At 55.9% G+C, this 26281-nt stretch overlaps 1 protein-coding gene across 23 annotated transcripts in view; it reads left to right on the forward strand.

Moving 5' to 3' along the window:
• The window catches only part of MAPT (microtubule associated protein tau), a 49186-nt gene that overhangs the window by 4500 nt on the left and 18405 nt on the right, over positions 1 to 26281 (forward strand). For 17 of the 23 annotated variants that reach the window (XR_014574796.1, XR_014574797.1, XR_014574798.1 and 14 more), the window contains exons 2-6: positions 15542 to 15630; positions 16992 to 17078; positions 18361 to 18447; positions 20059 to 20124; positions 23081 to 23992. Coding sequence is in view for 20 of the 23 variants with exons in the window: in XM_083808832.1 (XP_083664958.1) it covers positions 15558 to 15630; positions 16992 to 17078; positions 18361 to 18447; positions 20059 to 20124; positions 23081 to 23992 (1225 nt within the window). In the remaining 3 variants the exon portion in view is untranslated. The remainder of the gene's footprint in view (positions 1 to 15541; positions 15631 to 16991; positions 17079 to 18360; positions 18448 to 20058; positions 20125 to 23080; positions 23993 to 26281) is intronic. The other 6 variants (XM_083808834.1, XM_083808830.1, XM_083808835.1 and 3 more) reach the window with 1 other exon arrangement.

The raw sequence follows: 26281 nt of genomic DNA on the forward strand, positions 1-26281 counted from the left end.
TCTGCCTTCGGTGCTCCTCTGCCTCGCTCCTGAAACGCGCGTTTTTGCATCTGCTGCGACAGCTGTAGGTCTGAGCTCGTCCTGGGCAGGACGAGCTGCTTCTGCCAGCCCAGCGCCGCTGGTGGCTCCGCGCCCTTTGAGGGAGCGCCGCTGGTTTCGCCGTAGCGACCTGGCAGCGCTCTGCCACTTGATGGATCAGTCGAGAGAGGCCCAGGGCTGGCTCCCACCCAGCTCCCGGTGTTTTCCAGTCTCCTTCCCGTGCTGGTGGTGGGGTCGGGCGGCCAGCAGGCTGGCTGCAAGTAGGTGCGGGGCCGCACTGGGGGCTGGAAGCTCGTGGCGGACCCGTGATGCTCGTGGGTGCGTGGTCTGGGTGATGCCGAGAGCGCGTGCGGGAGCTGCTGGAGCTCGGTACGGGCGTGGGAGGGCCGTGGCTGTCCTGCTGGCTGGGTTTGTGGCTTCCAGAGCACCTCCGTGGTCTGGAAAAGCGCTGCCTGGTGGAGCACAGTGCTCTTCCCTGGCTGCACGGGGACACAGGAGGCTGAGGGTCAAACCCAGGGCTGGTTGCTCGTGTGCCTGCCCCGTGGTCGAACGCCGTGAAGAGGAGGTGATGGCAGCAGTACCTGGAGCCGGGGCGCTGATCCTTGAGGAGCTGAGCTCCTGCTCAGCTTTGGGGCACGAGCAGCTCTCGACCCCAAGGGTTTGCCCCAGGACTTGGCAGGAATAGCAGAGAGTCGTGGCCCTGTAGGTAACCTCTTCTTTTTTTTTAAGATGGGCGCAGCTCTGCCTGGAGGGGCTGAGCGGATCTCAGCCTCTTCTCGTGGCAGGATGGGTCCCCTCCATCTGCGAGGTGGAGCTTTGTTTCACGCTGAAATCTGCTGCTTGTAGGCTGGGTTTTATTTTAAGTGCCTGTGGAAAGCATATGCAGTTTACCCCAGAGTCTGGAGGAGATGGATTTGCGCCTTTAGACTTGAGTGGATTTTCTCTGCAAGTCTAATGAGCCCTTCGTGCTCTCGGAGCATCAAGCCACTGATTTTTTTTTTTTTTTTTCCCCCTTTTCCCTTCCAAGAAGTCCGATTGGCAGAGGCAGTCGTTACATGCAGCCTGGCTCCCGTTTCCAGCGCCTGCTCTTTAAATACCCAAGGAGAAGCAGCGCCAGGGGATACCTTCTGTGGAGCTAACGGGATCGGTGCTGCAGCTGGGCCGATTATTTCCATCCCTGCAGCCTCCCCTCTGTACCTGACTCCTTGCAGAGCAGCTCCGTGTCGCCGCCTGCCCACCTCCGCCTCCGTGCTTGTCCCATTTGGCAAGTCCCGTCAAAAATGGGGAGCTGGGATGCTAAAACCACTCGCATTTGGGTTTTTGAATAACGTTTGGGGCTCTGAGCCCCGGTGCTGCTGAGCTGCAGGGCTCTCTGCTGCTCCTGAGCATCTCGGGGCACGGCTCCCCGCCAGCTCCTGCCCGCCTGGAGGTGCCCGGTGGCATTGCCACGGGTTTCATCGCTGCGTGAAGTCACTAGCTGCAAAACGAGATTCCTCGAGGTGTTTGTAAACTGCTCGCATCTCGGGAAGCCTCTCCCGTGATCCTCGAGCAGTGCCCAGCTCAGTAACGTGCGCGTTTGTGCCGGCCTGGAGCTCATTTTGCTCATTTTTGCTGTCTTGTATCGGGCAGAAGCGCTTGGGATGCGCTTTTGAGGCTGAAACTGGTGCAGGGACACATCTGGCCCACTGGGCACGTCCTCGGTTGAGGAATCAAGAGGAGAGGCAGCGGACAGAGCGGTGCGCAAGGATTTGGTTTCATGGCTGGCCACCGCAGCGGGGCTGAAAGGGACGTTCCCAGCAGTGCTGAGACACAAGGTGGGTGGAATGGGGGCAAGAAGAGGGCCGAGGACACGGAGTCAAGTGAAATCGGGGCTGAGGAGCCGTGAGCAGCCTGTCTTCAGCCTGGGTGCCCGTGCTGGGAAGGGGCTGTTGGACCTCAGCAGGTCCGGCAGTGGCAGGGGTGCGAGACCTCGAAGCGGTCGGCAGCGGCTGCACCCGCGTGGCCAGGCTGAAGTTGTGCTCGTGCTGGGCTCGTAGATGACAAAAGGGCCCCGTGCTGGTGCGTGGGGCTCACGGGGAGCGCGTTCAGGGTGCAGGCTGGTGGGGCGAGCAGAAAGGCGTTCCCAGGAGAGGGGATGCCCCGCGGGACGAGCTTTAAGAGGTGGCTTTGTAGCTTTGCAGCCTGGCAGGAGGAGCCTTCGGCGTAAAGCGAAAATACGACCTTTACCTGAAAACGTCCCTCACCGCGGTGCGGGCAGGGGTAAAGGAAACTCGACGGAGCGCTGCGGACGGGGCTCGTGCTCCTCTCCCACCTTGTGCAAAGCGCTGGCGGCTCCGTGCCGCCGCCCGGTGTTTCGTTACCCTCCCGCTGCAGATCCCACGTGCGATGGGGTGAGCGGCTGGCACCGAATTCCCTTTGGGGTTTGAGGGCGAGGGCTGTGATGGGGCTGGGTTTGCACGGCTGTGTTGCAGGATTCATGTGCCCGAAGCTGTAGCTTGTGGTGTTGGGGAGCGCGGGGCTGGGAGGTGCTCCCAGGGCAGAATTTGGTGGTTTCGGCTCAGAATTCGGGGGCAGGCTTTACCCCAAGCGAGCTCTGCCTTCTGAAGTCCCCTCTTTTAGCGTGGTTTCGCCACTGCCTCGTTGCTGCCCCCGTTTTAAGAAGCCACTTTTAGGAACGGACGTCTCCAAGCGGGACAGAAACCCCCGTGCTCTCCCATGCCTCCTGCTGCTGCGGAGCGGGGAAGGCAGAGGCAGTGGGCGATGCTGGGGGGCGCAGACGGGAGCGCAGCCGGGACCCAGCACCTTGGGGACGGACAGGGCTGGCACCGGGGTGTGGGACCTGTCCCATGCCAACGGCCCTGCAAGGAGGCAGCATGCGGGGATGGCAGCGGCGGATGGGACATCCGAACGGGGTGACCGGGAGCTGGGGCGGGAACCGGCCCTCTTCCCATCACAAACCTCACCCGGCAGACCCAGGCCCGGGCTCTGCAGCGCTCGGGGAGCCTCTGGTGCTTGGGCAGGAGCTGGGAGGCTGCGAGCACCCCGTGCCCAGCTCCCTGCAGGGTGCCGACGTGCTGGGCTGGGCTTCCAGCGCCGGCTGGTGCCGGAATCTCAGCTGCAGCAGTGCTGAGCTGCTGGCAGCGCATCCTCCTCCCGCGGACGGTTTTGGAGCCTGCTTTGGGTGTGTTTCGCCTTTTCCCTGCTTCAGTGGTAGCAGAATTACCATGCCTCTTCCCCCGGCTTCCTCCGGGCTAGAGGGGAAGGGAGTTATAAACGCTGGTTAAGGTGAAAGCGCTTCTTAGCGCCTAATCTCCCCGATATGTCAGTGCTTTTATGGTGCCTAATAATAGGGCTCATTGTCATGGCTGTCTGAGGTCCCTGCGCAGCTCCGGAGCCGGTTTCCTTAGTGACTCTGCTCAGGCGCTGCTCTGACGGAGGGGCTGCTCGCTCCCCGGGCTTGTTTGCTCTTCCAGCATCCCAGAGCCTCTCGGTGCTTGCTTCGAGTCCCGAAATGGCAGAATCCCGTCCTCCGTGCTCGGACCGTCGCACCTCGCTGGTGCTTGGTGCAAAATTTCTGGCAAGCTGCAGCCAGCAGGAGCGAGCTGGGCGTGCCGGGCGATGCCGAGGAGCGATCAGCAAGCATCGAAAGGGTTTGGGGACCGAGCAAGGGCCACCAGGTGCTGCAGGCAGGAAACACCACGGACCCTCACCTCGTGTGCCCGTGGGGTTTGCTTTGCTGCAGCTCGAGCCCGCTGCGGGAGCAAAGCCCGGCGTCGTCCGCCGCAGCCGAGCGCTCGCTGCCTCCCTCGGGGGGGCTCCAGGTGTGCCCAGAGCCTCTTCCAGCAGCCAGTCTCTGCTCTGTGCTGCGATAAAAAGCAGCACGGCTGCGGTACCGGCACCCTGTCCGTTCCTGCCTTTGTATTAGCGACCCAGAGAGAGCCATGACCTTACGGAGCGTGAATGGATCCTCGTAACCCGAGCCCAGCAGCAATATTATTTTAAGCAAGAGGTAAGGCTCCCAAGCAGGCTGCCCTGTTGTGCGTGTCAGACGTGTGACAGCAGAGCTGCATTTAGATGGAGGGGGACGAAGCCCCTGAGGACGCTGGCTGCACCTCGCTGATTTTTACCAAACGTGCTGGGGAGGATGGAGCCCAAATCCCAGACTTGGGGCGAGCTTAGACGTGGACAACTCCAACTGCTCGTCCCCTGGGCCCCTAGATGACTGCCACGGGATGAAATGCACACTCGTTCTGGTCTTAAACCTCTCGTCCTGCAGCCTTTGGGTTGGGAAGGGGAATAACGGGGCTACCGCTCGGGCTGAATTTAGGGCCTGGCTTCCCACGCGGAGTGTCGCTGTTGGTGCCACCTGCACGTGCTGTTGCAAATCTGTTCATCGGCTCGATAAAGCTAGAATCGAGGCGAGGTGAGATTGGTAGCTGATTATTGTCCCGAGTGGCCCTCATGGGGTGAAGATAAGCTGAAGGGAGACTCCCAAGCACTCGATTTTTACGTGCTGTTGTTCGTCCTTCCTCACTTAAAAATCCTCGTCTGTCGTGTGCCCCAGCGCGGTTCCAACTGAGCTCCCTCCCTACAAAAAGTGAAGGCACAGCGCAGCTTCGGGGGCTTCTCCTTTTGGAAATAAGAGCTCTGGCTGGCGAGCTGTGCTGCGGGGTGCCCGGGTGGACGTCGCCGTGTGCCGTCACACCTCTCGCTGCTGGTGGCGTGCAGAGGTCGGAGCTGGAACCAGGACCCGTGTCCCCGATGTCCCAGCGCAGTGTCCCCAAACCTCTCCCTCCGCCGGCACACCCCGGTTCCTGCCCTCTTTTCCTGCTGATATTTCTTCTTCCAGATCTGGATTTTTTTTCTGTATTGATCTGCTTGCTGCCCCTTCTCACGTGGATTTCATAACCAACCCAACCCTGATTTTAATAAAGACCATTGTGTCGATCTGCCTTGGTGGAGAGCGTTTAGGGGAGCGATTTGTTTCTGCTGCTCTGCAACAAGATGACAGCGGCGACAGAAGCTCGGTCAAGTGCTGGATGAAGATCCTGTTGCTTGCATCTTTTGGCTGGGAAGAAGAAAGGCTGAAGCACGCTCGCTTTGGACCTCAACTGTAATTTTTCCTGGTAGGGGAGAGCAAAACGATGCAGAAAAGCTGGACAGAAGCTAAAATCTTCCTCTGGATGCCCTGCGTAGTGATAGCTGGCACGATAGCCCCAAAGGGCTGTGGGCTCTGCTGTGCTCCTTTCTTCTAGGGTGAGGCAGCAGCGTGGAAGGGTGCTGACTTTTTCCCCTATAGTTACAGGGACGGCCACAATAAGGTGTCCCGCTGCCTTCCAGTGCTTCCAGTCCTCTGTGGGATGCTGGAGCTGGTCGCTGCGGGGCCGCAGGGTGTTTGGTGCCCGGTTTGGGTATCAGGTGGCTCACGGTGACGTCCTGGTGAGATGAGCACTGGTGCTGGTCTGTCACAGGACCGCGGGGGGACCTGTGCTGCCACAGCAGAGGAAAGGGGGGGGTTTTTGGGGCCAGCTGGTGACAACGCCTGCCCCTGCGTGCCCTGGGCCGTGGTGGCATGGTGGCAGCTGGAGCAGACGCTGCTGTTGTCGTCGTTTTCATTTCTAGCTGTGTGTTGGAACAGCTCAGCGCAACAGAAGGGCCAGCCCGAGGAGATGGCGTGAATGTTTTCCTTGCCCTGAGAAAATCTCCCGCACCCTCGTGGTGTCCCCAGCACCTTCCTGGCTCCATCCCATCCGCGCTGGCTGGGATCACGCGTTCGTAGGCTAGGGCTGTGGCCCGGAGCATCTTTTAAATTCGGCGTCCTCGTTACTGAACTGAACGTTCGCCGAACTTCTGCCCAGGCTGCGCTGTCAGGGCGCAGCAAGCGTCAGTGCCGCGAAATCAAAGCGGGAGGAGCGGCTGGGATCAAAGCGAGCAGCACGCACACCTCGTGTCTCGACAGCATCTTTCCCAAAACCTGGTGCTGGGTGTGGCTGGATGGCAAGATCGCTGCAAACCCGGGGTGAGGAGCTCGCGGTGCTCGGTGCCACGCACAAATCCTGCTTGTGCAGGGCGTGCAGGGGCGTGCTGGTGGCCGAGGTGGAAGGCGACAGCACCTCCCCGCATCTCCAGGTCCGTTTAGAGGTGCGAACGAGGGTTCCTGCTCCTTAAATCGTAGTCTGGCTGCACACTGATCCCGTCTGCTTGGTGTCAGCACCACGGCACGGAGCGAGGCAGGGGAAGGGGCTGGTGCTCAGCCTGCTTGGCGCTCGCCCTGAGGCTGCTCCCGGGCAGTGCAGGATGTGGCCCTGCCTGGCTCTGAGCACCGCAGCAAAGGCAGGAGGCAGCCGATTGCTGCTGCAGCAAAGAAAGAAGAGACTCGGGGGGCTGGCAGGGGGGTGGCCGGTTGCTGCGGGGAGAGCCCTGCCTTCTCTCCTCGCTGGGGGCTCTGCGTTTTTTGGCACCTAAATGCAGGACGTTTGAACTCCTCGGTGCCGATGGGCTGTGCCCTGTGCGGGTGACCCGAGCCTGGCGCTTGCTGCCGCCTTCCCCCCGGGCTGCAGACATTTCTCTCGCCGTGGCTCTGGCGCAGCAAATGGATGCTGCTGTACGTGTGCCGCTACAGAAAGCCTGCGGAGAGACCGAATTAGCAGGAGCTGTGGCTCTCAGACCGGCAGTCGGCTCTGCTGGGTCCTACGGCACGTGGCTGCGCTGCGGAGCGGTTGTAAAATGGAGACGGTGCTCGGGAGCCTGCATGAAGGTGAAGAGCGGAGCTGCTGTCACAGAGCTGCTGTCGCGGAGCTGCTGTCACGGAGCTGCTGTCGCGGAGCTGCTGTCGCGGAGCCGCTGCTCGTGGCCGGGAGCACCCCGAGCGCCCCGACCCGGTGCTGTGCAGCGCCGTGCGCCTCCCTGAGCACACAGCTCCGCGCAGCCCCGCTGGCTCAGCACCAGCCTGGGGTTTTAGCCCTTGGTCCGTCAGCCTTTCCCGGCCCTGGGACGTGTCCTGGTACCCACTGCAGCATGAAATCCGTCCTGTCATTTTGTTCCTGACCTCGTATTAAGGAAGAAAATGGTGACAGCCACGAGGAACCTCTGGCCGCGCCACCGGTCCCGCTTATGGTAGATTGCAAGCGTCCCCGAGCAGATGAGCCCCGCCAGGCTCCTTTTGCCACCGACAGCTGTGAGAAAGGGATCTCACTTGGCTGCCATCGCAGGAGCAGCCTTTGTAATTGTTCCACGGCAGTGACAGAGAAGAGGGCGGCAGCTGCTGTGCGGTGGGATGATGTCTGCCTGCCTTCCTGGGGCAGCGCGGTGCCTCGGGGAAGCAGCTTCTTCCTCCCCACGGCGCAACGTGCAGCCGGGGGACAGGAGGCTCCATGGGGCAGGTCCCAATTCATAAACGCTCCAGCAGCATTTTAGGGAACTTTTCTTTCCCATTTTACCTCCCAAGCACACACCAACGTTGCTTTTCTTCTGTAGCTGGAAAATAACGCGCCACGACCGCACTGACTGCTTATTGCAGCGTGTGGCATCACAGCGTATGGTAACAAGCGTGGTACTGGGAACACTGGGGCTGGATTTTTTCTCCCCTTGGCCATCCGAAGGGGCGCTTTTCCTCCCCTTGTCACATCCCTTTTAGCAGCAGCGGGCGGATACATGGATATATGGATAGATGCCCCCAGCGGGCGGTGAGACTGCAGGAGCAGTTGGCTCTACTGCCACGTGCTGTCATCCAGCCTTTCCTGGGCACACGGCAGGGCTTTCCAAGGGCAGCACCACGGAAAGATGGCACTGCCACCTTTTTTTTTTTAGTGAACGCCAACTGACACAGGCCTGCAAGCCTGCAGCAGCAGAGATGCTCCGATTTCCAGCCGGTCAGGCTGAGCCCGGGATGGGAAGAGTCAAAGGGAATTAGCTGGTAAATAAGATCTTCTGCCTTCCCTTTGATCCGCTCTAAGCGTTCAACTGCTTAAAGGCTTCCCAAGAAAGCAGGATTTTGGGGGAGGAAGAACTTAGCTACCCACGGCCCATCTCGTAGCTCTGAAACGCATGACGGCGAGATACTCCAGCAGGGGGCTGGGGCGAAATCCGAAGGCAGCCTCGTAAATCCCTGCAAAGAGGCTTCCCCTCCTCCTATCCGCCAGGAGCCCGCTGACCAGCTAGGGCAGGCTCCAAAACTCCTCTTGCTTCCTCTTCTGCTGCCGTGTAAGCCCCTCTGATCGGAGCCCTAATCTAGCTCAGGCCACTGGACTGGGAGGCAGCCCGAGCTTCGCATCACAGTGCGGAATGAGAGGGGGGATCCGGGGCGCTGGCGCCCTTCAGCACCCCCCGTGTAGGCGTGCAGGGCTCGAGGGGGCTGCAGGGGGGCTGCAGGAGGCTGCTTTTGGCTGAGTCAGGCAAGGCAGGAGGAGAAGAGAAAAAGAAAGGTGGGAAGGGGTGGTGGCAGCCCGACATGGAGGTGTGTGGCTCCAGGCGAGGCGAAAGCTGGGTCCTGATGTCCTGGTGGTGTCCGTCGGGGGGAAGTCAGGGAAGGTGACATCCCGGCGGTGTCTGCCAGGGAAATCGGGGGCGATGACGTCCCGGTGGTCTCCATCAAGGGGGAATTCAGGGAAGATGACATCCTGGTGGTGTCCACCGGGAGCTTCCTGATGGGAAGATGGGGATGGCGCTAGGTCTACAGCAAACTGCACCTCTGGCAGTTAACACGAGGTGCGGGGTGGGTGTTCCTGCGATGCAAAACACTTGGGTGTGCTCCTCAGGCGATTCCCAGCAGGGGCTGTGTTTGTGGTGCCCTTTTATTTGGGCAGGTAAAATCATTTCCCATCTCCCAAGGCTCGCTGCTCGGGCTGGGGCTGGAGCTGGGGCCGGCTAATCTGCTCTCCCGATTGCCACCCTGCGTGGAGCCAGCTGCCGAAGTGGGCCTAAGCTGATTCGGGATGGCAAATTCTGTTAGTGTCATTCTCAGAAATGCCGAGGAACTGGCCAGCACGAGCGGCCCTTGGCTTTTCTCTGGCCACCGGCGTGCCCTGGAGACCTTTGCCAGCTGCTGAGAGCTTGCGGGGCTCTGGGCGAGCAGTCAGGTTGGTAAGGGATGGTTTCTGACAGTTCCCCGAGCTCTTGCATCTTTGAACCCAGCTTTTTTATTCCCTTTTGACCCAAAGGGGTGTGCGTGAAGCTGGTGCGAACACCCTGCTGGGATGAGGGTCCCGAGCCTCAAAGTTGCTCTGCCACGAGCCCAAACCCACCGCACGTCTGCTTCGAAGGGGTCCCGGCCCCAGGGAAAGGCGTCAAACATCCCAGGCCTCCAAGCAGCCACCTACACTAAAACATGGAAAAAACATGAAAAAACAGTGTAGAAAAATGCGGTTCTGAACCTATTTCTATTGCAGCTCCCTCCTGCTCCTCTAAGAGGCATTTCTCTTGTCTTTGAACCTGGAGGAACTTTTCGAGCCTCTTGTCTGGAGAGCTCGAAACTCCATTTAGTTCCTCAGCTCGCTGCGTGTCAGACAAATAACGAGGTCGCCGTCCGTATTCCTTCATCTGTCAGCTTCTCGGAAAAAAAACAGCACTTGGAAAAGTACACAAAGGAGATGAAAAGGGAGTTGCTTATGAATTATGAAGAGCCTTTCAGGCTGATGGTATTTCACAGGGCTGTCACTCCGTTTTAATTGAGTAATTCAGGTGGAATTGTGCTTTTTGAACCCCCCTGCTTGCGTTTGATCGCCTTTCAGAGGTAACACTTACCGGATGGCTGATGTTTGTTGGATTTTCGTTTTTAAGTAGCTCGAGTGGGCGCCTCCTGCCCTTGCGGGGTAAGCCCCTGGCAGCAGAAGGGCTGCGGGGACGCAGCTCCGTGCCCCTTTGTGACAGTGCTAGCGATGGCACCTGGAACACACTACGCAAACCCAGCGCCGCCGAAGCGCAGCTGCGTGGTCTCCGGCACCTGCTTCCTTCCCCGGGCCGCTCCCCGTGGGGTAGGTGTTTTCCAGCCCTGCTTTTATTTACCTCTCACGGCGAGGAAACCTTTTGCCGAGGGATTAAGGCTTCGGGCTGCCGGACCTAATTGGGACGTAAAGCTTCCCAGGCTTTGTGCGCTGCCGTTCGGCCCAGGGGGAGCAGGATGAGCGCTGCGCGTGCTGCGCCTTCGCTGCTGGCCCCGCAGGAGTCGCAGCACCAGACCCTGCAGCACAGGGAGCACGGGGCCGGAGGAAGGTGATGCAGCGCCGAGAAGTTCCTTACCAACACCTGGGGCCGGTTTGTGCCCTGTACACAGGGCTTCGGTGTGCTCTCATGGGAAACTTCTTGCGTATTTCGGTCATTTATTGATTTAATTTTCTTTCTTAATCCTGGTTTGCGTCGGCTGTTCTCCTCCCCTCTTTGTGAAACAGTGCCTGATGGTGGAGCCCTCTTGGAGGGAGGAGGTGCTGCTGCGCTGCCTGGCCCCGTTCTCATGCGTGCGGGTGGTGCTGGGGGAGATGCCAGGAGCCGAGCACTTGGCTCCGCTCAGGCAGTGCCACCCCAGCTCTGTTCGCATTCCCTGCGGCTCAGACCACACCAAACCATTTTCCTGACACCTTAAGCCTACTCTAGGAAATACGCTTGCAGACCAGGCGATGGGCGAGGAGCACTGCTTTCATTTCTGGATCACATCAGGGCGCAGGACGATGCCAGGGATGTGGCTCTGGCGCCCCGGCTCCCGAGCGCCACGTCCTGCAGAGGAATCGAGGTCAGGCTGGTGCCGAAAGCTCGGTGCGAGCCGCACAGATGGCGGTACAGGAGCTGCCACGCCGAGCAGAGAGACCCCACTGCCAGGTCTGTGCAGCCTCCTGGGGGAGTGCTGATGGCGCTTTCGGCATCCTCGCCAAATCCCACAAGGAAGATGAGGTTTTTCCCTGTTTAAATGCCTTCCGGACCTTGAGGTGACTCTGACAGCTCTCACGTCCTGACCCCAACTCCAGTGATGTCGGTGGCTGTAAAAGCTCTGCCTCGCTTCGCTTCGGACTTTTCCTGGTCCTGCAGGCTTTGGGCTCTTTTGGGCTGGAAACTGCTTTTGTAGCCACTTCCACTTAGGCTTTTAGCCCCTGCCATTTTGCACAAGAGCCCTGCAGGGACCACCCTGGGCCGGGCTGAGCCGCACAACGCCACCATTTAAACTCGGCAGGAGCTGCTCCTGGTTGCGGGAGCACTGAGCTTAGCCCCGAGCCTCCCAAACCTCCTCCCAACCCAGCTGGGAGCCCGGCACCACCGCTCTGTCCTCCAGAGCAGCTCCAGGAGCGCAACGTGCCGCACGCCGTCCTGCGACGCCAATTGCTCCTCCTGCACCGGTGCAAACGGCAAACGACTGAATTCGAGAAATCGGATTTAGGCTGAGGGACCTGACCAGTTTGCACCAGCAGAAGTGCTGGTGGGTGAGCTGGCACCGCCAGAAAGCGGCCGCTTTCTCCTGCTCCTGGCGGTAAACGCCAGGCCCCGCGGTGCCTCCTCGTGTGCCGTGCTGCACAGCTCGAAATGGCCGCTAAATGAAGGCGCCTCCTCTCTCACAAGGCGGGCCACGGGTTTGAAAAATGCGAGGTTTGGAGGAGCTGTTCATAATGGGGCGGGCTGTAGGGTTTCAGATAGTGTCCCCGAGAACAACAATAGTTCTGCTGGAAATGGATAAGATGCTTACGGGGGCTTGTGCCTTATCTGCCATGCAGAAGGTGCTGCCAAAGTTTATCTGGGGCAGCTCTCCTTGGTGTAATTAGTCATTACTGAGCCATTGCTTCAAGGTGGGGCTGTCATTACAGGGGCTTTGGACCATTTCTCCCCTTAATGTTATGTTTTTCCCTGAGAGGGATCTCCCAGTCCCCCACTCAAGAAACAGATCATCATTACAGGCGTTCTCTAGAATTCAGAGCAGTTCCTCAAATGTGCGATTCCCAGACCCTCTTTCTTCAAAAAGAAAAACCTGAATCCAGAACAGGCACTTTCATAGGGCTTCAGTTCCATTTAGTCCTGGATTTATCACTTGAGTGAAAACCTGAAGCAAAGCCGAGCCGTTTCCCTGGCATACGAAGGGGTTTGCAGGCAGGACGGATCCGTCCCCACACCGCATGCATCGCCGGCGCAGTCCCGAGCTTGCTGTATCCAACGGGTGAGAAGGAAAGGAGAGAGAATGAAGCTGAGCATCCATCGGAGAGGCATAAAGTGTCTTTATAGAGGCCGTTCCTGCTGAATACGGCTGTACGATTATTCTGTGGGCTGCGTGTTTCGAATTCAGCTGGGAGAGCTTCGCAGCTTAGAGATAATGGTGCCGCTGGCTCCTTCCTGCTTACCCACCGGCTCGCTCTGCGTGCCTGCCATTATTTATTTACTTCTCTGTTCCCGTTGAAATTCCATCAGCCCTGCTGTGATGGGTTTCAATCTCAGCCTCGGAGGGCGAGCCGCAGGAAACGTGTCCGGGGCGGTGCAGGAGCAGCAGCGCTCGTGGTAGAGGCATCTGGTGAGCGGGCATTTCTCCTGCTAAGTGCACGATGCTGCCGGAGCCACATGGGAGCCAGGTCCCCGTCCGTGCCCCTTGGCTCGTGCTGGTTCGAGGAGCTCCTCTTCTCCTCCACTGCCTGCGGGAGGACGACCTGCTTCGTGTGGGAGACGCTTCTGCTCCGCACAGCAAACCGTGCCCCCGTGCTGGCCAAATAAATGAGCATCCAGGGCTTCTCAGCTGCAGCCAGGTTTCCGGTGCTCTCAGGGTATCGTTGAGTGTTTTTTTGATCCATCTTTGTGGCTCCTGGTGGTGCCTTTTTCCTTGTAGCAGAGCAGGCAGCTCTTTCTTTCATCTCTGCAAAATTAATGGCTGTATCCTCCCGGGCACATCTCCACTCCTTTAGCTCCAGGCGGCTGAATCGTGCCATATGCACGGAGCTCAGAGGGAACAGAGCCTGCTTCTGCCTGGCCGTGAGCATCGCAGCGTTAAAGGCCTTTCTGCAGCGCTCGGAGAGACAGCGAAAGCGGCAGCTTCTCTGAAAAACACCCAGCCCTTTCTTGGCGCTGAAAACCCCCAGCACAGCGGGTCAGCGGCACGCAGGGCGGCAGCCGGCCGCGCCAGCAGCACATCCACCGGCCTCTGCTGAATCATCGCTCGCTGCTGGCGTGCCAGGCTTGCACAGATGCTCGATGCTGGGCTCGGAGGAAAAGCGGGACGTCTTTGGCTGAGCCGGGTGCCGTGCACAGCACCAGCAGATGAGCCTCCGGCGGGGTGCGCGAGCTCGGTAGCTGTCAAGCCAGGAGTCCTCTCTGGACAGCGTCCCAGGAAATTCGTGTCCGGAGGCAAGAAAGCACCGAATGTGTCTTTCCAGGGAGACCGGGAGAGAGGCTAAGTGCTGCTCTCCAAAAATCAGGTGGGAGGAAAGAGAGAAGGAGGCAGGTGGAGGAAGCCTCAGTTAAATCCCGCAGTGTGTTTGTGGGCGGTTTGCCTCTGGGTCAGCAGTCGGGAAGCAGAGCTGTTGGTACCTGTAGAGGTTCAGTGAGCTGAGCTGGGCTGGGAGGGCCCACCAGGAGGGAGGGGGACGGGAAGCTTCTCCCATCTGCATTTTCCTACCAGCAGGCAGGGCAGCCCGTGAAAAAAACTGCTGAGCCCATCCCAGGTGCGCGTTCGGGACAGAGAGCTCGCTCCTACACCTTCCCCTGTGCATACACAGCAAAGAGCAGCACATTGCCATTTCACACTCGTGTTCATGCCCAGGCTGCCTTTGTCCTCTGTTTACTAGATTAATGTTAAAATTTTGTATTTCAGAGCTAACTAGACCTGCAAACAGGATCAAATCCCAGCCAGACGGGACCAGGATAGCATCAATACAATCCTTTGAGCCCTGGGAGGAGGGCAGCCATATGCCCAAATAATGAGGGATGTTCGTTTTTGATGGGTAGCCCCCCCCGAATTTTGGCAAACAGTGGAGACTTTACTCCTTCCTATTTTATACCTCCATTTTTGCGAGCGATTTTCTTTCAGGGCAAGTTCTCGAACTTCCTCGGTACAGTTAGGTCAAGTGGCTTTATAGCTGTCAAAGGCAGAAAATTCAGTTGCATAGTCATCTTCCCAAGGCTTAAAAAAAAACGGGGTAAGATCTGATTACTGGCATTTGAGCTTCCCTTGCTTAGTTCCATATATCCAGAGAATTTATTGCCAGCAAACAAAACCACGTGAGCTTGCTTCCTTGCTGCTGGTAACCGGAGCCCCACTGCTGGATTCATGCGCTCCTGGCGGTCGTGGCAAACTCACCATTTCCCTTAATAGCTGGTTATTAATCACTGCCAATGGCTGTAATTATATCAGCTATTAGGAAGTCAGCTAAACCCACTGTCTGTCCAGCTAGCACGGAGGATAAGGAGAAACAGGGTCCATGCTTCGCAGGAGCGGATGTTTGTTGGCGGGTTCGTTTCCTTGAGCAGCTCGATGCTCGCTGAAAAAAATAACTCTGAATTTTAGCACCTTTCTGCGTCAAGACGCAGTGCTGGCCCCGCTCAGGCGCGCGGGAGGTGATCCTGGCTTTGGTTTGTTTGTGGGGCTTGTGGCTCGGCTGGGAATTTTGGCTTTGCCCTCTGAAGCCAACCCGCAGGAACATGAGGGTTTGGAATGGCGCTGGACGGCAAGCGAGATGAAATAAAGACGTTCTTGTTGTCCCGTGCAGTTGCATTGTGCTTTCCTGGCACCTTCCGCACCATTTCCCAGCAGGCTGAACGTGAGGTTTGTCGGCTCTCCGTAGTTTTTCAGTCCTTTTCCTCTTTGGAAATCCCAACCACAGCCCTTCTGAGGGATGTCAGCGCTTTGGGCATCCCTGCCCCACTGCCAGCCAAGGCTCCCGTGGGAGAGCAGAGGCTGAGCAGTGCCCAGGGTCACCAGGATGGGCGTTTTGCTCTGCAAATCCTAAACACCTCGGTCATTTTGGTGTTGCAGCTGGGCAGGACTCACCCATACCCTTATGCAGACGGATGCAGCGACCGGAACACGCTCGTGCTTGTGCAGGAATAATTAGACCTTCCGTCTGTGCACAAAGAAAATTCGTTCCTTTACGTGTCTTTTATCAAATACGGGTGTTTTGTTGGCTCGTGTCTGTAGGTACATGGTTCGGCACCTTAGTGCTCCCTTTCCCCTGCCCTCCACTCAGTGACTGCAGATAAAATCTGCTCCTGGTGGATTTGGAGCCGCCTGCATTGGATGCTCTGGGGAATATTGCAGCACAGGTGTGAAACCCAATAGGCACCGTGTATCTTGAGCCCTGACCTTCCCCGAGCACAGTGATGGGGTTTCAGGGCTCATCAGAAAAGGGAACAAAGCAGACACCTTCTCGCAGTGTGTAAAGAGATGGCTGGAAGTTGGTTGACTGCTTGCAAGAGGGTATTTAGTGCTCCTGAAGTTGGCTGGTGAACCAAAATCGCCGCATGGAGCAGGAGGAGGGAACGCACCAGGTGAAGGCGTGCAGCGCCAGCATTTTCCTGATTCATGATGATTTTTTGTTCTCTTCCCCAGGTAACTGTGCTGAGAGATGGCGGAGCAGCGTCAGGACGTCACCATGATGGAGGATCACGCAGCTGGCCAGGAGAAGCACATCCCCTCAGGTGAGCACCTCCAGGAGGAGGTGGTGGAAAGGACCTGCCCTGGCCACTGCTGGGAGAAGAAGGAGCTAAAACTGGGGAGAGCAGGGCCAGCGAGGGGGTCTTGGGGACGGCCAGGAGGAGACCTGGAAGGTCGCTGTGCACCAGGAGACATGGGTGGCCCACAAGGTGCTCTGTTGTTCACAGCCGTAGGAAAATGCTGCTCTTTGATACCATTGCCCAGCAGGAGCAGAAATCCCTCTGGTATCTAGCCCAGGGATGATCTTAGTGCTGCAGCTTGGCACACGTGTTTCTGTGTTCACTCCTCAGTTCGCTATCGAAGTAGAGCACTGCTTTTATTTTGAGACACAGCTCAAGGCTGCTGCTTGCTGCCTGCTTTTCTCACCTGCACAGGGAGAGGGGAGGACTGAGCAGAGAGCTCTGCGAGCGGGAGCCATGCAAGGGTCTTTTGCCCCACATTTCAGACCTGCATTTCTCGAGAAGCCTTTCCTTTCTCATTCCACCATGTTCCACAATTGAGCTTGGAAGGCCACACAACACCAGCAGACCTGGTGGGACTCACTCCTGGCTATGCTCCATGTAAACATCATCTTGGTTTTCTTTTCTTGAGGTGCTTTGGCCACAGCTTACACCAGATAAATGGGTTGTCTCTCTCCTGGAGAGAATCCATAGCATCCATTCCTCATGGGTCGTATAATGCAATTCATTCTGAGAGCTTCTCGCAGCTTGTAGTCCCATCTTTGCACATCACAGGTTCCCAGGGATTTCACTTACATTAGTTTGAATCTTCTTTTCCAAGCCATTTTCTCCAGTTCTCATTATATTATTTTATTTGCCCAGACTCCTTGCAAAGAGGAGACTTGTGCTTCTTACCCTGCTCTTCCAAACCAAAAGATGACTTTTGCAACCAAGCCTTCACATTGTACGTTACATGCCGCACCGAGCCCTTTGCAGAGACTTGCTGGTTTGCAGTGACTAGAATTAACACATCGTGGAAGTGCTCGGGAGCCTGCTCTGGGAGGGAAGCTAACGGCTCTAGGAATGGTAGAGAGGACAACAACCCCTCAGACGTTGCACATCTTTTCTGCTTATGTTGCTGAGATCTCCTTTCCTGCTTCTGCCATGCTGTGCTCTTTCTAGCTCTCTGGTTCACTGGGTTTTTCTTTTGCTGGTGGGCTTCTGCTTGTTCTTTTTGGCGATGGCACCGGTATTTTTGGTTGGCATTTTCACGCTTTGCTTGCTCACTGAGGTATTTTACTCTCTCCAGTTTCTTACTGCTGTGGATCTGGGCTAGTAGAGGTTCGTAACACGTAGGCCATGACTCGTAGCCAAGGACTTGTTCTAAGCATTTGAATGTTTTCCAGGCTATCCCCTTCAGATACCAGTCGATGATGGATCGGATGAGCCTGTTTCTGAAACATCTGACGCTAAGAGCACCCCAACTACGGAAGGTGGGAGCTCTTTGACTTACTGCTTTGAAACCATGATGGATGGGGTCGTGGTAAACCTTGCCAAAAAACTCGCTGTGCCTTGTTCTGCTGGGGTTTCTCAGCAGGAGTGTTGGCGCTCTTGGACAAGTGCTCTTCATTAGTCTCATCACAAGTGAGGTTTGCCACTGGAGAACAAGATAGTTCGTGTAAAGGTGGACAGTGGGTTGGAAGGCCTACGACTGAGAGTGTGAAATGTTGCTCGTAGTTGAGTGAGTTGCTTGTGGGTTGTTTCCTGAAGGCTTTTTACACGAAGACCACGGGATCCCATCAGCTCAGTGCAGCTGCGAGCAATCCCACATTGCTCCCAGGGGCAGAGGTGTGCACCATGGTGCACCACCACGATACTCAGTACTCTCAGAGCTAGCTGTGCCTCACAGCTCTTTTTTTGATCCCTCTGTATTTATATGTTCATCAGTACAGCATCATTCGTGCTGGAATGATGAGATGGACAGAGTCTATACATGGAACAAAACTTTGTGCTGGTGTAAAGGTCATATGGGTAGGACTGAGTGCCACTGAATGCCACGTTCTGGAAGAATTCTCATTTGGAGGTAGTCTAGAGACTTGCTCACTGTTTTAATTAACTGCACTTTTTGTGTTCCTTTAACCAGGAAGAGGCAGAATCTGAGGCAGAATCCTGGGTATCTGCCTCTTGGATAAATAGAGGTGTTAGTTTGCAAAAATTATCAAAGAGACTTGCAGAGATGCTGACTAGTTCCAGCTCTGGCTTGTTAGGGGTGTGGGCTGCCAGTGATCTGTAGCACAGCTCTGTTCTGTGCATGTGGCTCAGGAAATCAGGACATAAAGCAGGGGATGTTGAACCTCTTTCCAGTCGTATCGGGGCTGTTACGATGAGCAGATTGCCCTCTGGCAGCGCACAGATAGTTCAGGAAGGTATCGACGGGAGCTCCAGGAGAGTGCTGTCCCACGCAGCTGCCGTTGCTGTGCATGCAGAGCAGGCCCAGTGGCTGGCCTCAGCTCTGTATTTTCAGGCAGAGTTCATGGCAAAGCCTCCAGCTGCATTAGGAGCTGCAGACGTGTGGTTTGTGTGGCAGAGGGGACAGCTTGTGGTGTCTCCGAGGGACTGGCTTTGCCGTGTCGTGCTCGGCTGTCTCCCCCCACAAGGCCTGGATCGAGGGAGGGAGACGGGTGCTTTTCTGAGCAAAACCATCTCCAGAAATGTCCTGCCTCCCCCCAGGGCCTTGCCGCTCACCGGCTATGTGAAAGCTGCGTTGTTTTTCAGATGCCACAGCACCTTTAGTGGAGGAAGGAGACCACGAGGATCAGGGTGGTGTCGAACAGCACGGAGAGATCCCAGAAGGAACCACAGGTGAGGGAGACCAAGGCGCAGCTTCATCTCTTGGTGCAGACAGGGCAGAGAGCTGCACTGGTTGGTGCTTAAAAACGACCAAACCTTTCGCAGGCTTGCTTTGTTCCTGATGCTTCCTTCTTCCTTCTCCATGGCCTGCAGAAATCCTTCCTAGCTTACGGCTTTCTTCTTTCCTTCCCCAGCCTGGGGGAAACTCGCAGCTTTTCCTTCTCTCTTTCTCAGCTCCTCATCTGGCAATCTTTCTAAATCTTTCTATCTGGTCTCTCTTTGTGGCTTCGCCTCCCATCTCCAGGCTATGTGCGGTCCCTTCCCAAACCGTTTGCGACCTGCAGATCCCGGTCATCCCTGCCCCTCTGCCAGCAGCCCTGCTTTGAGGTGAGGCGAGGCAGCCGCCGGGCCTTGCTGCTCGTCTCGCGGGCCCTCAGCCTTGGCCCAGCCCCGGCAGCTCTCTCGGGAGCGGCGGCTGGAAACCAGGCCGCTGCGGCAGCTCGTCGGCTGCCAGCACGTTTTAAGGATAATGCAGGGGAAGGGAAGGGGCTAATTCAGCCCGAATGCTCTGTGGGGACTCCCTGCACCCGGGCCTGGTTTGGCAGGGGGCAGTGGGGATCTCGCAGAGGTAGAGCTGTGTGTACAGCCCGGCAGGACCCCATGGGAGGGTCTGTGGAAAACGAGTGCGTGGCCCTTGTGCAGTAGCTGCTGGGTTCCCCTGGAAATTCAGGCAGGTTCTGAGAAAGGTAGTGGGTAGAAACGGGCTTCTGCCAGCGCCCAAACACCTGCACAGCCCCACAGCTCAGCCCCACAGGTAAACTGTCTGTCCTGCGTCCATCCCAGGCTGCTGGTGGAGCCCGGGACGGGAGCAGCTCGCCGGCCAGGAGGGACGTGCGGTGTCTGATTCACAGCCTGACTGCACCAGGGAGCCAGGAGGAAGCAGTTCCTCCAGAACTCTTTGAGAAAAAAAAAGGGGGAAAATGGAGAAATTCCTAGTTTGACTCTAGAACTGTGATGTACAAGTGTAATTGATCAGGTTGGTTTGAAGGTATTTATATATAATACATTGAGATAATTCTGGTGGAGACAAACCATCACTGCTGTGAAGAAAATTACCTTCTCTAATGTACCCGTATTCCTGAAGCGTCAGATTCGTGTCAGACAGACTGAGGTTAGCTGGCATCAAATAGCCTGGGCAGAGTTCACTGCAGTAAGCTAGGTGGAAGACACCGAGGAGGCAGGGCTCAGGTCAGAGGTAGGCTTCATGTGAGTGCCACCGGCAGCGTAAATGCTAGGTGGGGGTAGAAGAGGAGATGAAAATCCACAGGTTTCCCTGCTCCTTTACAGCTTGTTTTCTCCACCTCTGCCTGAAGGAGCTTGCGCTAAGCTGCCACCCAGGACTTGGTGAAACGCTCCTCCAGCCTGATACAGCACATGCTGAATAAATCTGGCTAGGCTGATCGTCGGCATGGGCCGATTGCCTTTCTGATGCTGCCCTGCTCGTAGTACAGCAGTGATGGGCAGAATCAGCAAGGAGGTAAATACATTCTCCAGACATGCTTAAACTTAATTCTTGTGGTTTTGATCATGTTTTTTCCCCTTCTTCCTCTGAACTGGGACCAGCTGAAGAGGCGGGCGTAGGAGCCACCCCCAACCTGGAGGACCACGCTGCAGGAGACGCTGCTCAAGGTTAGTCCAGCTTCTCTTACTGGGTCCAGTTAGTGCTGCTGGTGGCTTGGGGGTTTTCTTCCGTGATGAAGTTCTCCCTGTTCCTGCCGGGAGGGTCACACACGCTGGGAATGTCTCCACACAGTCATTTCAGGGTACTGCAGCTTTTCATGCACCAGCTGTCTCTCTCAGACGGCTGAAGCCCTGGTGCTTGTCTGTCCAGTTGCAAAACAGAGCATCCTCCAGGCTAGGAAAAGTACTGAACAGAGCCGGGACAGTGCAGGTAGCTGGTGGGCACTGCTCAGCATCAAGCAGGGTCGGTTTGGGGCCCTGCATGTGAAAGGAGTGAATTATTTGACTCCTATTTCTCTGTCTTCAACTTAAAAACTGGTCTCAAACCTACTCACTGATGCCCTTGATTTAGCATTAAGGGCGTTGTTTTCTCATCCCAGCCTCCAGGAACAGGACTGACAAAGGCACGATGGGCCGTGAGCATTTCTAGAGCATTAATCGTGCATCTGCTCAGATGAGCCAAGTAATTATCCAGGTCCCTCCTGGCTATCTGGAAGCCTGCCTTGACTCTGCTCAGTTCAGACTCGACTGAAAACTTGAGGATGGGATTCTTCCAAAGCACCCAGTGCTAGCTTAATTCTGTGCCCAGTGAGGCAGACTTAGGGGTTTGAAATCCCTTTGACATAGCCGACTTGCTCACACTCATATATTATAGCTCTAATTTTGTGTGCTATTTACAATGCCAGTTAAATCCCATTTCATAAGGTAGTTTTGTTACACGCTACAAATTCCTCAAGCTGCTTGGACAGTGTCTTTTCTCCTCGTGGCTGAATTAGTGCATTTATGAACATCCGTCGCTTTTCAAGAAGTAGATAGGTCTCTGCCTTCTCATCTCAGGGAATAACTGAGGTCTTTGCTTTCCACACACAGCACTCACATTCTGCTCCTTGCAATTAAAATACAGCATTTGCTTACCTGTCCAGTGGGTCTCAGGTTAGCAACTCTTCTGTATTTAAATAGTGGCGCCACTAAAAAAGAAATCAAGATTGTTAGCAGGAGGGGGTAAAGCTACCTCTTCTGTCTGCCCTGTTTAGTCTGGTTCTAGCTGCTGTTCATCATCAGATTTTTAATCGGACCTTTCTGTATTGTCCTGGGATCTTTCAGCTGTCAGATCTGGGGACATTCAGCTAGCTGGAGCTCTGATAAGACCAATATGACATTTCTAAGTTCGTATGTAAACTGTTACTTCTCTGAAAATGGACTTTTAATAATGTGCTGCTTCCTTTTAATGATGATGTGATTGTCTTTGATTCGGAGGAAAATACAATTATCGATGCATGCACACAGCCGTGGATATCTCATTACTCTCTACCTTCGTTTCTTGTGTTGTGGGATTTGAAACAATGATCTCTGGAGTGAAGATGGAGCGTGTTAAAATGCCTTTGGAGTCTCAGGTGGAAAAGCATCTTCTGATTCACGGTTTTTGCCGTGCTGGTGTTCTGCCAACTCCCGACCTGATGCTAAACATTTGCCTCAGCACTGCTGACAGTCCTGCAGGATGGAAGCACAGCTAATGAATTGCCTGTCCACATCCCTGCACCAGCAGCCGTTAACGGTCCTGTTGGTCGTTAGCAGCAGAAATGAGCCAGGACGTTGTGCTGGCTCTTGCAGAAACACTCTTCAAATTCTGTGGTTACAAAAGGAGTTTCTTGATGCCATGTTTCAAATATTGCCTGCCAATAGATGCCACTTTAAGGTTTCTCTTAAACCACAATTCTGGAGGTCTTTGTGTGGTAGTTTCATTTAACCATTATGTTCTCTTAAAATGGGGAGGCCATTGCTAAAAGACTGAGTCAGTCTTGACTTCTTCTTATCCTGTTTTAATCTCTGTCATGTAACAAAGAACTGGAATCTTGGTACTGAAGTGCTCTAATCGAGGCTCTTCAGTACTCGAAAACACCAAAGAGAATTCGAAGGCAGACAAATTCAGAATATAAGGTGCACGTTCTTCCAGGAGCATTTGACTCAGAGCAATTTACCTGTGCTCGGGGTGAATTCTCCATGGCTCAGTACATCTCTGCTTCAGTCGGATGAGTTCCTAGCAGAAAAGCTCCAGCTCAACCAGAATATATGGCTTAATGCAGCAATTGTTGGGTGAAATTGTGAAGTTCTGTGTCATGCATGAGATCAGCGATAGAACATAATTGTCTCTTTTACTCTAAAAAAAAAGATCTGTGTCTCTGTGACCTTAAGTTTTGGGTTTTAAATGTCACCATGTCTGAATGGTGGCAGCGCTGCTGGAACACTGATGGGTGGATGCATGGTCCAAAATTGCTGTGGCTGTGTCGCTACAGCCACCTTTGTACTTGCAGTCCTTTCCACTGAGGCTCTCTGCTTCACTGGCTGTCGAAATACACAGTGTAAGAGAGGGGATGTTAGGGTGCTGTTTTCCAGGCTTATTAGAAATAGAAATGACCTGGAGAGCAAAGCAGAGAAGGTTTGAGCTCTGGGAGGATGTAACCGGGCTCATGATGTCTGCATGAGCATCTCCTGGAAGGGAGAAGAGGACTTCAGGGGTTTTGTAAGCCCACGAAGGAGGGGAGGGTGTCTGGCCTGATCTGTTCAGGCCCTTTGCTTGCCAGCTGGTGGTCCGATGGTGGTGGTGGATGAGAAGCTGGATGTGTTCATGGCCAGCTCGCAGCACAGGTGAGGCAGCTGTTGGCACACTGGGGTACTTCAGCCTCCCCTGAGACTCCAGGGAGGAGCCTTCCTCCCGCTGTGCCTGTCACTTGTTTCCAATTCCCCTGGGGTCAGGGTCCCACTGTTTGCTGAATGGGGCCGGGTGCACTTGCTCTTACCCTCTAGATCGATAGTGAAGATCCTCAGTCTCTGCCGCGTTACGTGACTGCCTGTTTGCCATGCCTGTGCTAATTGTTTGCCCACGCTTCGTACTCTGCGTCTTCAGCTCCAGGGGAGCCGGGCTCTCCAAAGCTTCAGCCTGGCCCTAAGGAGCCCGTGGGAGGTGCGATAAAAAGAGAAAGCCAGCCCACAAAGCAGGTGGCCGGGGCTCTTCGGGAGCCTCCTCCGTCACAAGAACCGAAGGCTGCTCCCACCAGGATCGAGGTCACTATCCCAATCCCCCTGGACATGTACCAGGACTCCAGACCACCTGAAGACGACGAGGTGTGGGATCATCGAGGCAGGGAAGGCATCGGCGTGGGTGCAGCGCCGGGAGCAGAGCTGGGTGCTGACGTGTGCGCCGCGGGGCTGGCAGGAGCAGGAGGCACGGCTGACCCCCGCAGTAAGGACGGGACATCTCCTTTTTATACCAGAGCCCCGCTAAAAGAAGATGCCAGCGGACAGGAAAGAGATGAGGACCGTGATGTTGATGAGACTTCTGAGCAGGATTTGCCTTCCCTGGTGGGACAGCGTGTTTCTCCAGGACCTGAAGTGGGTTTCTGCGTAGCAGCAACCAAGGAAGAAGCCCTTGAAGAATTTGCCTTTGAAGAAAAGAAGTCCCACGACGTCCTCGGAGATGCGCCGAGAGAGGCGCTTCTTGGTGAAACTGAAGCACGAAAAGCAGAAGAGGACCAAGAGGAGAGGAGACAGCCAGAGAGGGGAGAGGAATACACAGATATCGCCCCACCAGAGCCTTCTGCAACCACCTCCCAGGCAGAAGCTGAGCCCAGGGAGGGAGAGGATGCTGGACCCTTGCTGGAAACAGCCAGCCTCCCTGCTCGGTCGGAAGACGACACAAAAGATAAAGATGCTGCTCTGCAAGAGGCTGTGCCGGAGGCAGGAGGACGCCGGACGCCCAAGAAGAAGCCGAGTGCCCCCGCTGCAGACAAAGCAGGCAGCCGCGTTCCCCTCCTGAAAGGTGTGTGCGCACCGCCTGCCTGCTCACCACAAGGCTGCCCCAGCCTCCTTCAGCTTGCTGCCACCTCTCGAATCCCGCTGCTTGGGAAATGGCCTGGACCCGTGCTGCCAACTGATCTACAAAGCACCGCTGCTTCTCCCTCCCCTTCCTCCCCCCGTTATTTAATCCTGGACGTCCTGGTGTCCCTGCCAGACCCTCACGCTTTGGTTCTGCGCCCCCTTGCATGGTGCTGGCGTGTCCCGATTGTGCTTGGTTCTCCTGGTTTTGTTTCGGTCTCCTCGGATTTGGGGGGTGGGCTCCTTAACTCGCCCCCGGCGCTTTCCCAGAGGAGGAATACCGGCTGGTGCTGTTCTGGCATGGTGTGCGGGGCTAACCCGGCGCACGCTGTGGCTTGTTCCTAGACGCGTGCCATCTGGTCTGCACGTGTCCGCTGACCACCCCAATAACTGCCCGTATCGCCTTTCCTCGCCAGGAGGGAGAAGGAAAAGCGCAACTGAGATAGGTCAGACCCGGGAAAAGGCCCTGCCTTGGTCCTTTTTCCTTTAGTTTTCCCTTAAAACCGCTGACTGCCGCTGGAGGCAAGGTCTGGACCTTTTGCAGGGCATTTCCAGCGCTCTCACACAGCATCTGCTTCCATCCCAGCTCGGGATGGCCTGTTCGGGATGGCCCGTTCGGGATGGCCCGGTGTGACGGCTGCATTTGGGGTGTCCGGCAGGTGTGGGCACTTCCAGCGGGGGGTGCGTGTCTCTGGGCTGGGCATCCTCCACCGCGAGCACCTGGGGGGCAGTCGGAGGCCAGAGCTGCTGTGTCTGTGCGGCAGTCTCAGCTTTAGCTGGGTGAAGGGCTGAGCTCACCCCCCAAAGCACAAGGGGCCCTGCCCGCGGGGCAGCTCTCGGACCTTTTCTTTCTCCAAGAGCAATTTTCTGCTTTTGCTGGGGGTCGGGGGTGTCGCAGAGGAGCCTGCTCGGTGCAGAAGTGCAGATTTTGCGGTGAGTTGTGGTAGGAAGCTGGGGCAGCGGGACACGCGTCAAAACCCGATGGTCACTTCACCATCTCACGCCTCACCTCTGGCTTTCGGGGTCTGGTTTTGGGGAAGCTTTGCCTTTCGTTCCAGCGCCACGTCCCCAAAGCTGTCGTGGCTGCTTCCCTTAGCCCCCAAACCCTGCTCACCGCCTCTCTCTCTGGTTTGCAGCAGAGGGAAGCGTGCTCTTTGCTGCGTGGGGTTCACGAAGAAATTGTTGATGTAGCTTTTCCCCGTGGAGCTAAAGCTCAGGACATATTTCTCATCGCTCGCTGCCCGATACGCCAGCAGAAAGCTTCGCACATGTGCTGCAGGGTGTCAGCATGGCTTGCTCTCGCTGTCATCAGAGCCTGGAACCAGTGGTGGGTTGCAGATGCATTGCCCAGCGTCAGCCAGTTTCTGATTCAATAGGAGGGATTCCCTTAATTAATTAATGAGCTTTTCCTTCAAACTCAGAGGTACTTTGTGGCTGTTCAGCCTTGCTCTGCTCTGCAGCGGCCCTGGGAGTGGCTGCTGGGATGGGGTCAGGGTCTCAGCGCTGCATTAACAGCGTTGGTCGTGGGCTGACCCACCAGGGTTGGTTTCCAAACGCTGGGGCGAGTATCAGCAGCTTTTCCTCCCAGATTAGGGAGAAATTAGCTGAAGATGGAGAAAAGGGGCTTTGCTACGAGTGCCTTGTAGTACAAACGTTACTTCCTCCCCGCTTGTAATCTCCTAATGGCTGCAGTGCTGCACTGTTTTGCTCGTGGACTAACGGGACAAAGCAGTGAAACACGGTGAGAGTCACCATATGCTTGGTACGAACCAAATAGGCAGCTAAACGTTCAGACCCTGCAGGGCCTGACCCAAATCTGGGGAGGCAGAACGCAGCAGGAGAGATGGGAAGTGAAAACCGCCAGGTATAAAAAGGCTTCGTAAAGCTAACACGCTGAACAGACCATGGGCAACCTGCCGCTGGTAGGTCTGGGGCATCCTGCAGTTTTAGTCTGTGTATGTGTGGTTGTTAGAACCAAATGGGTGTTTGTTTTAAAGAGGGACACTCGCATTTAGGGACAAAGAGAGCTGTTCTGTCCTAAATTAAACGGGTGTTACTGGAACCGAGTGCAAATCTGGGCAAAACACAGACCTTGCTGTGTGTGTCTGATGCTCCAGCGATGACTAACGCACCACTGCCTGAGAACAGGATAATCTGCTAACCCAGACACGATGTGCTTATGATATGACATTTATAACTTGCTAGTATTTCTAGGAACGGGATTTAATTTAAG

This window comes from Anser anser (genome assembly GCF_964211835.1).
Source record: "Anser anser genome assembly, chromosome: 23".
NCBI classification, from domain to species: Eukaryota; Metazoa; Chordata; class Aves; order Anseriformes; family Anatidae; genus Anser; species Anser anser.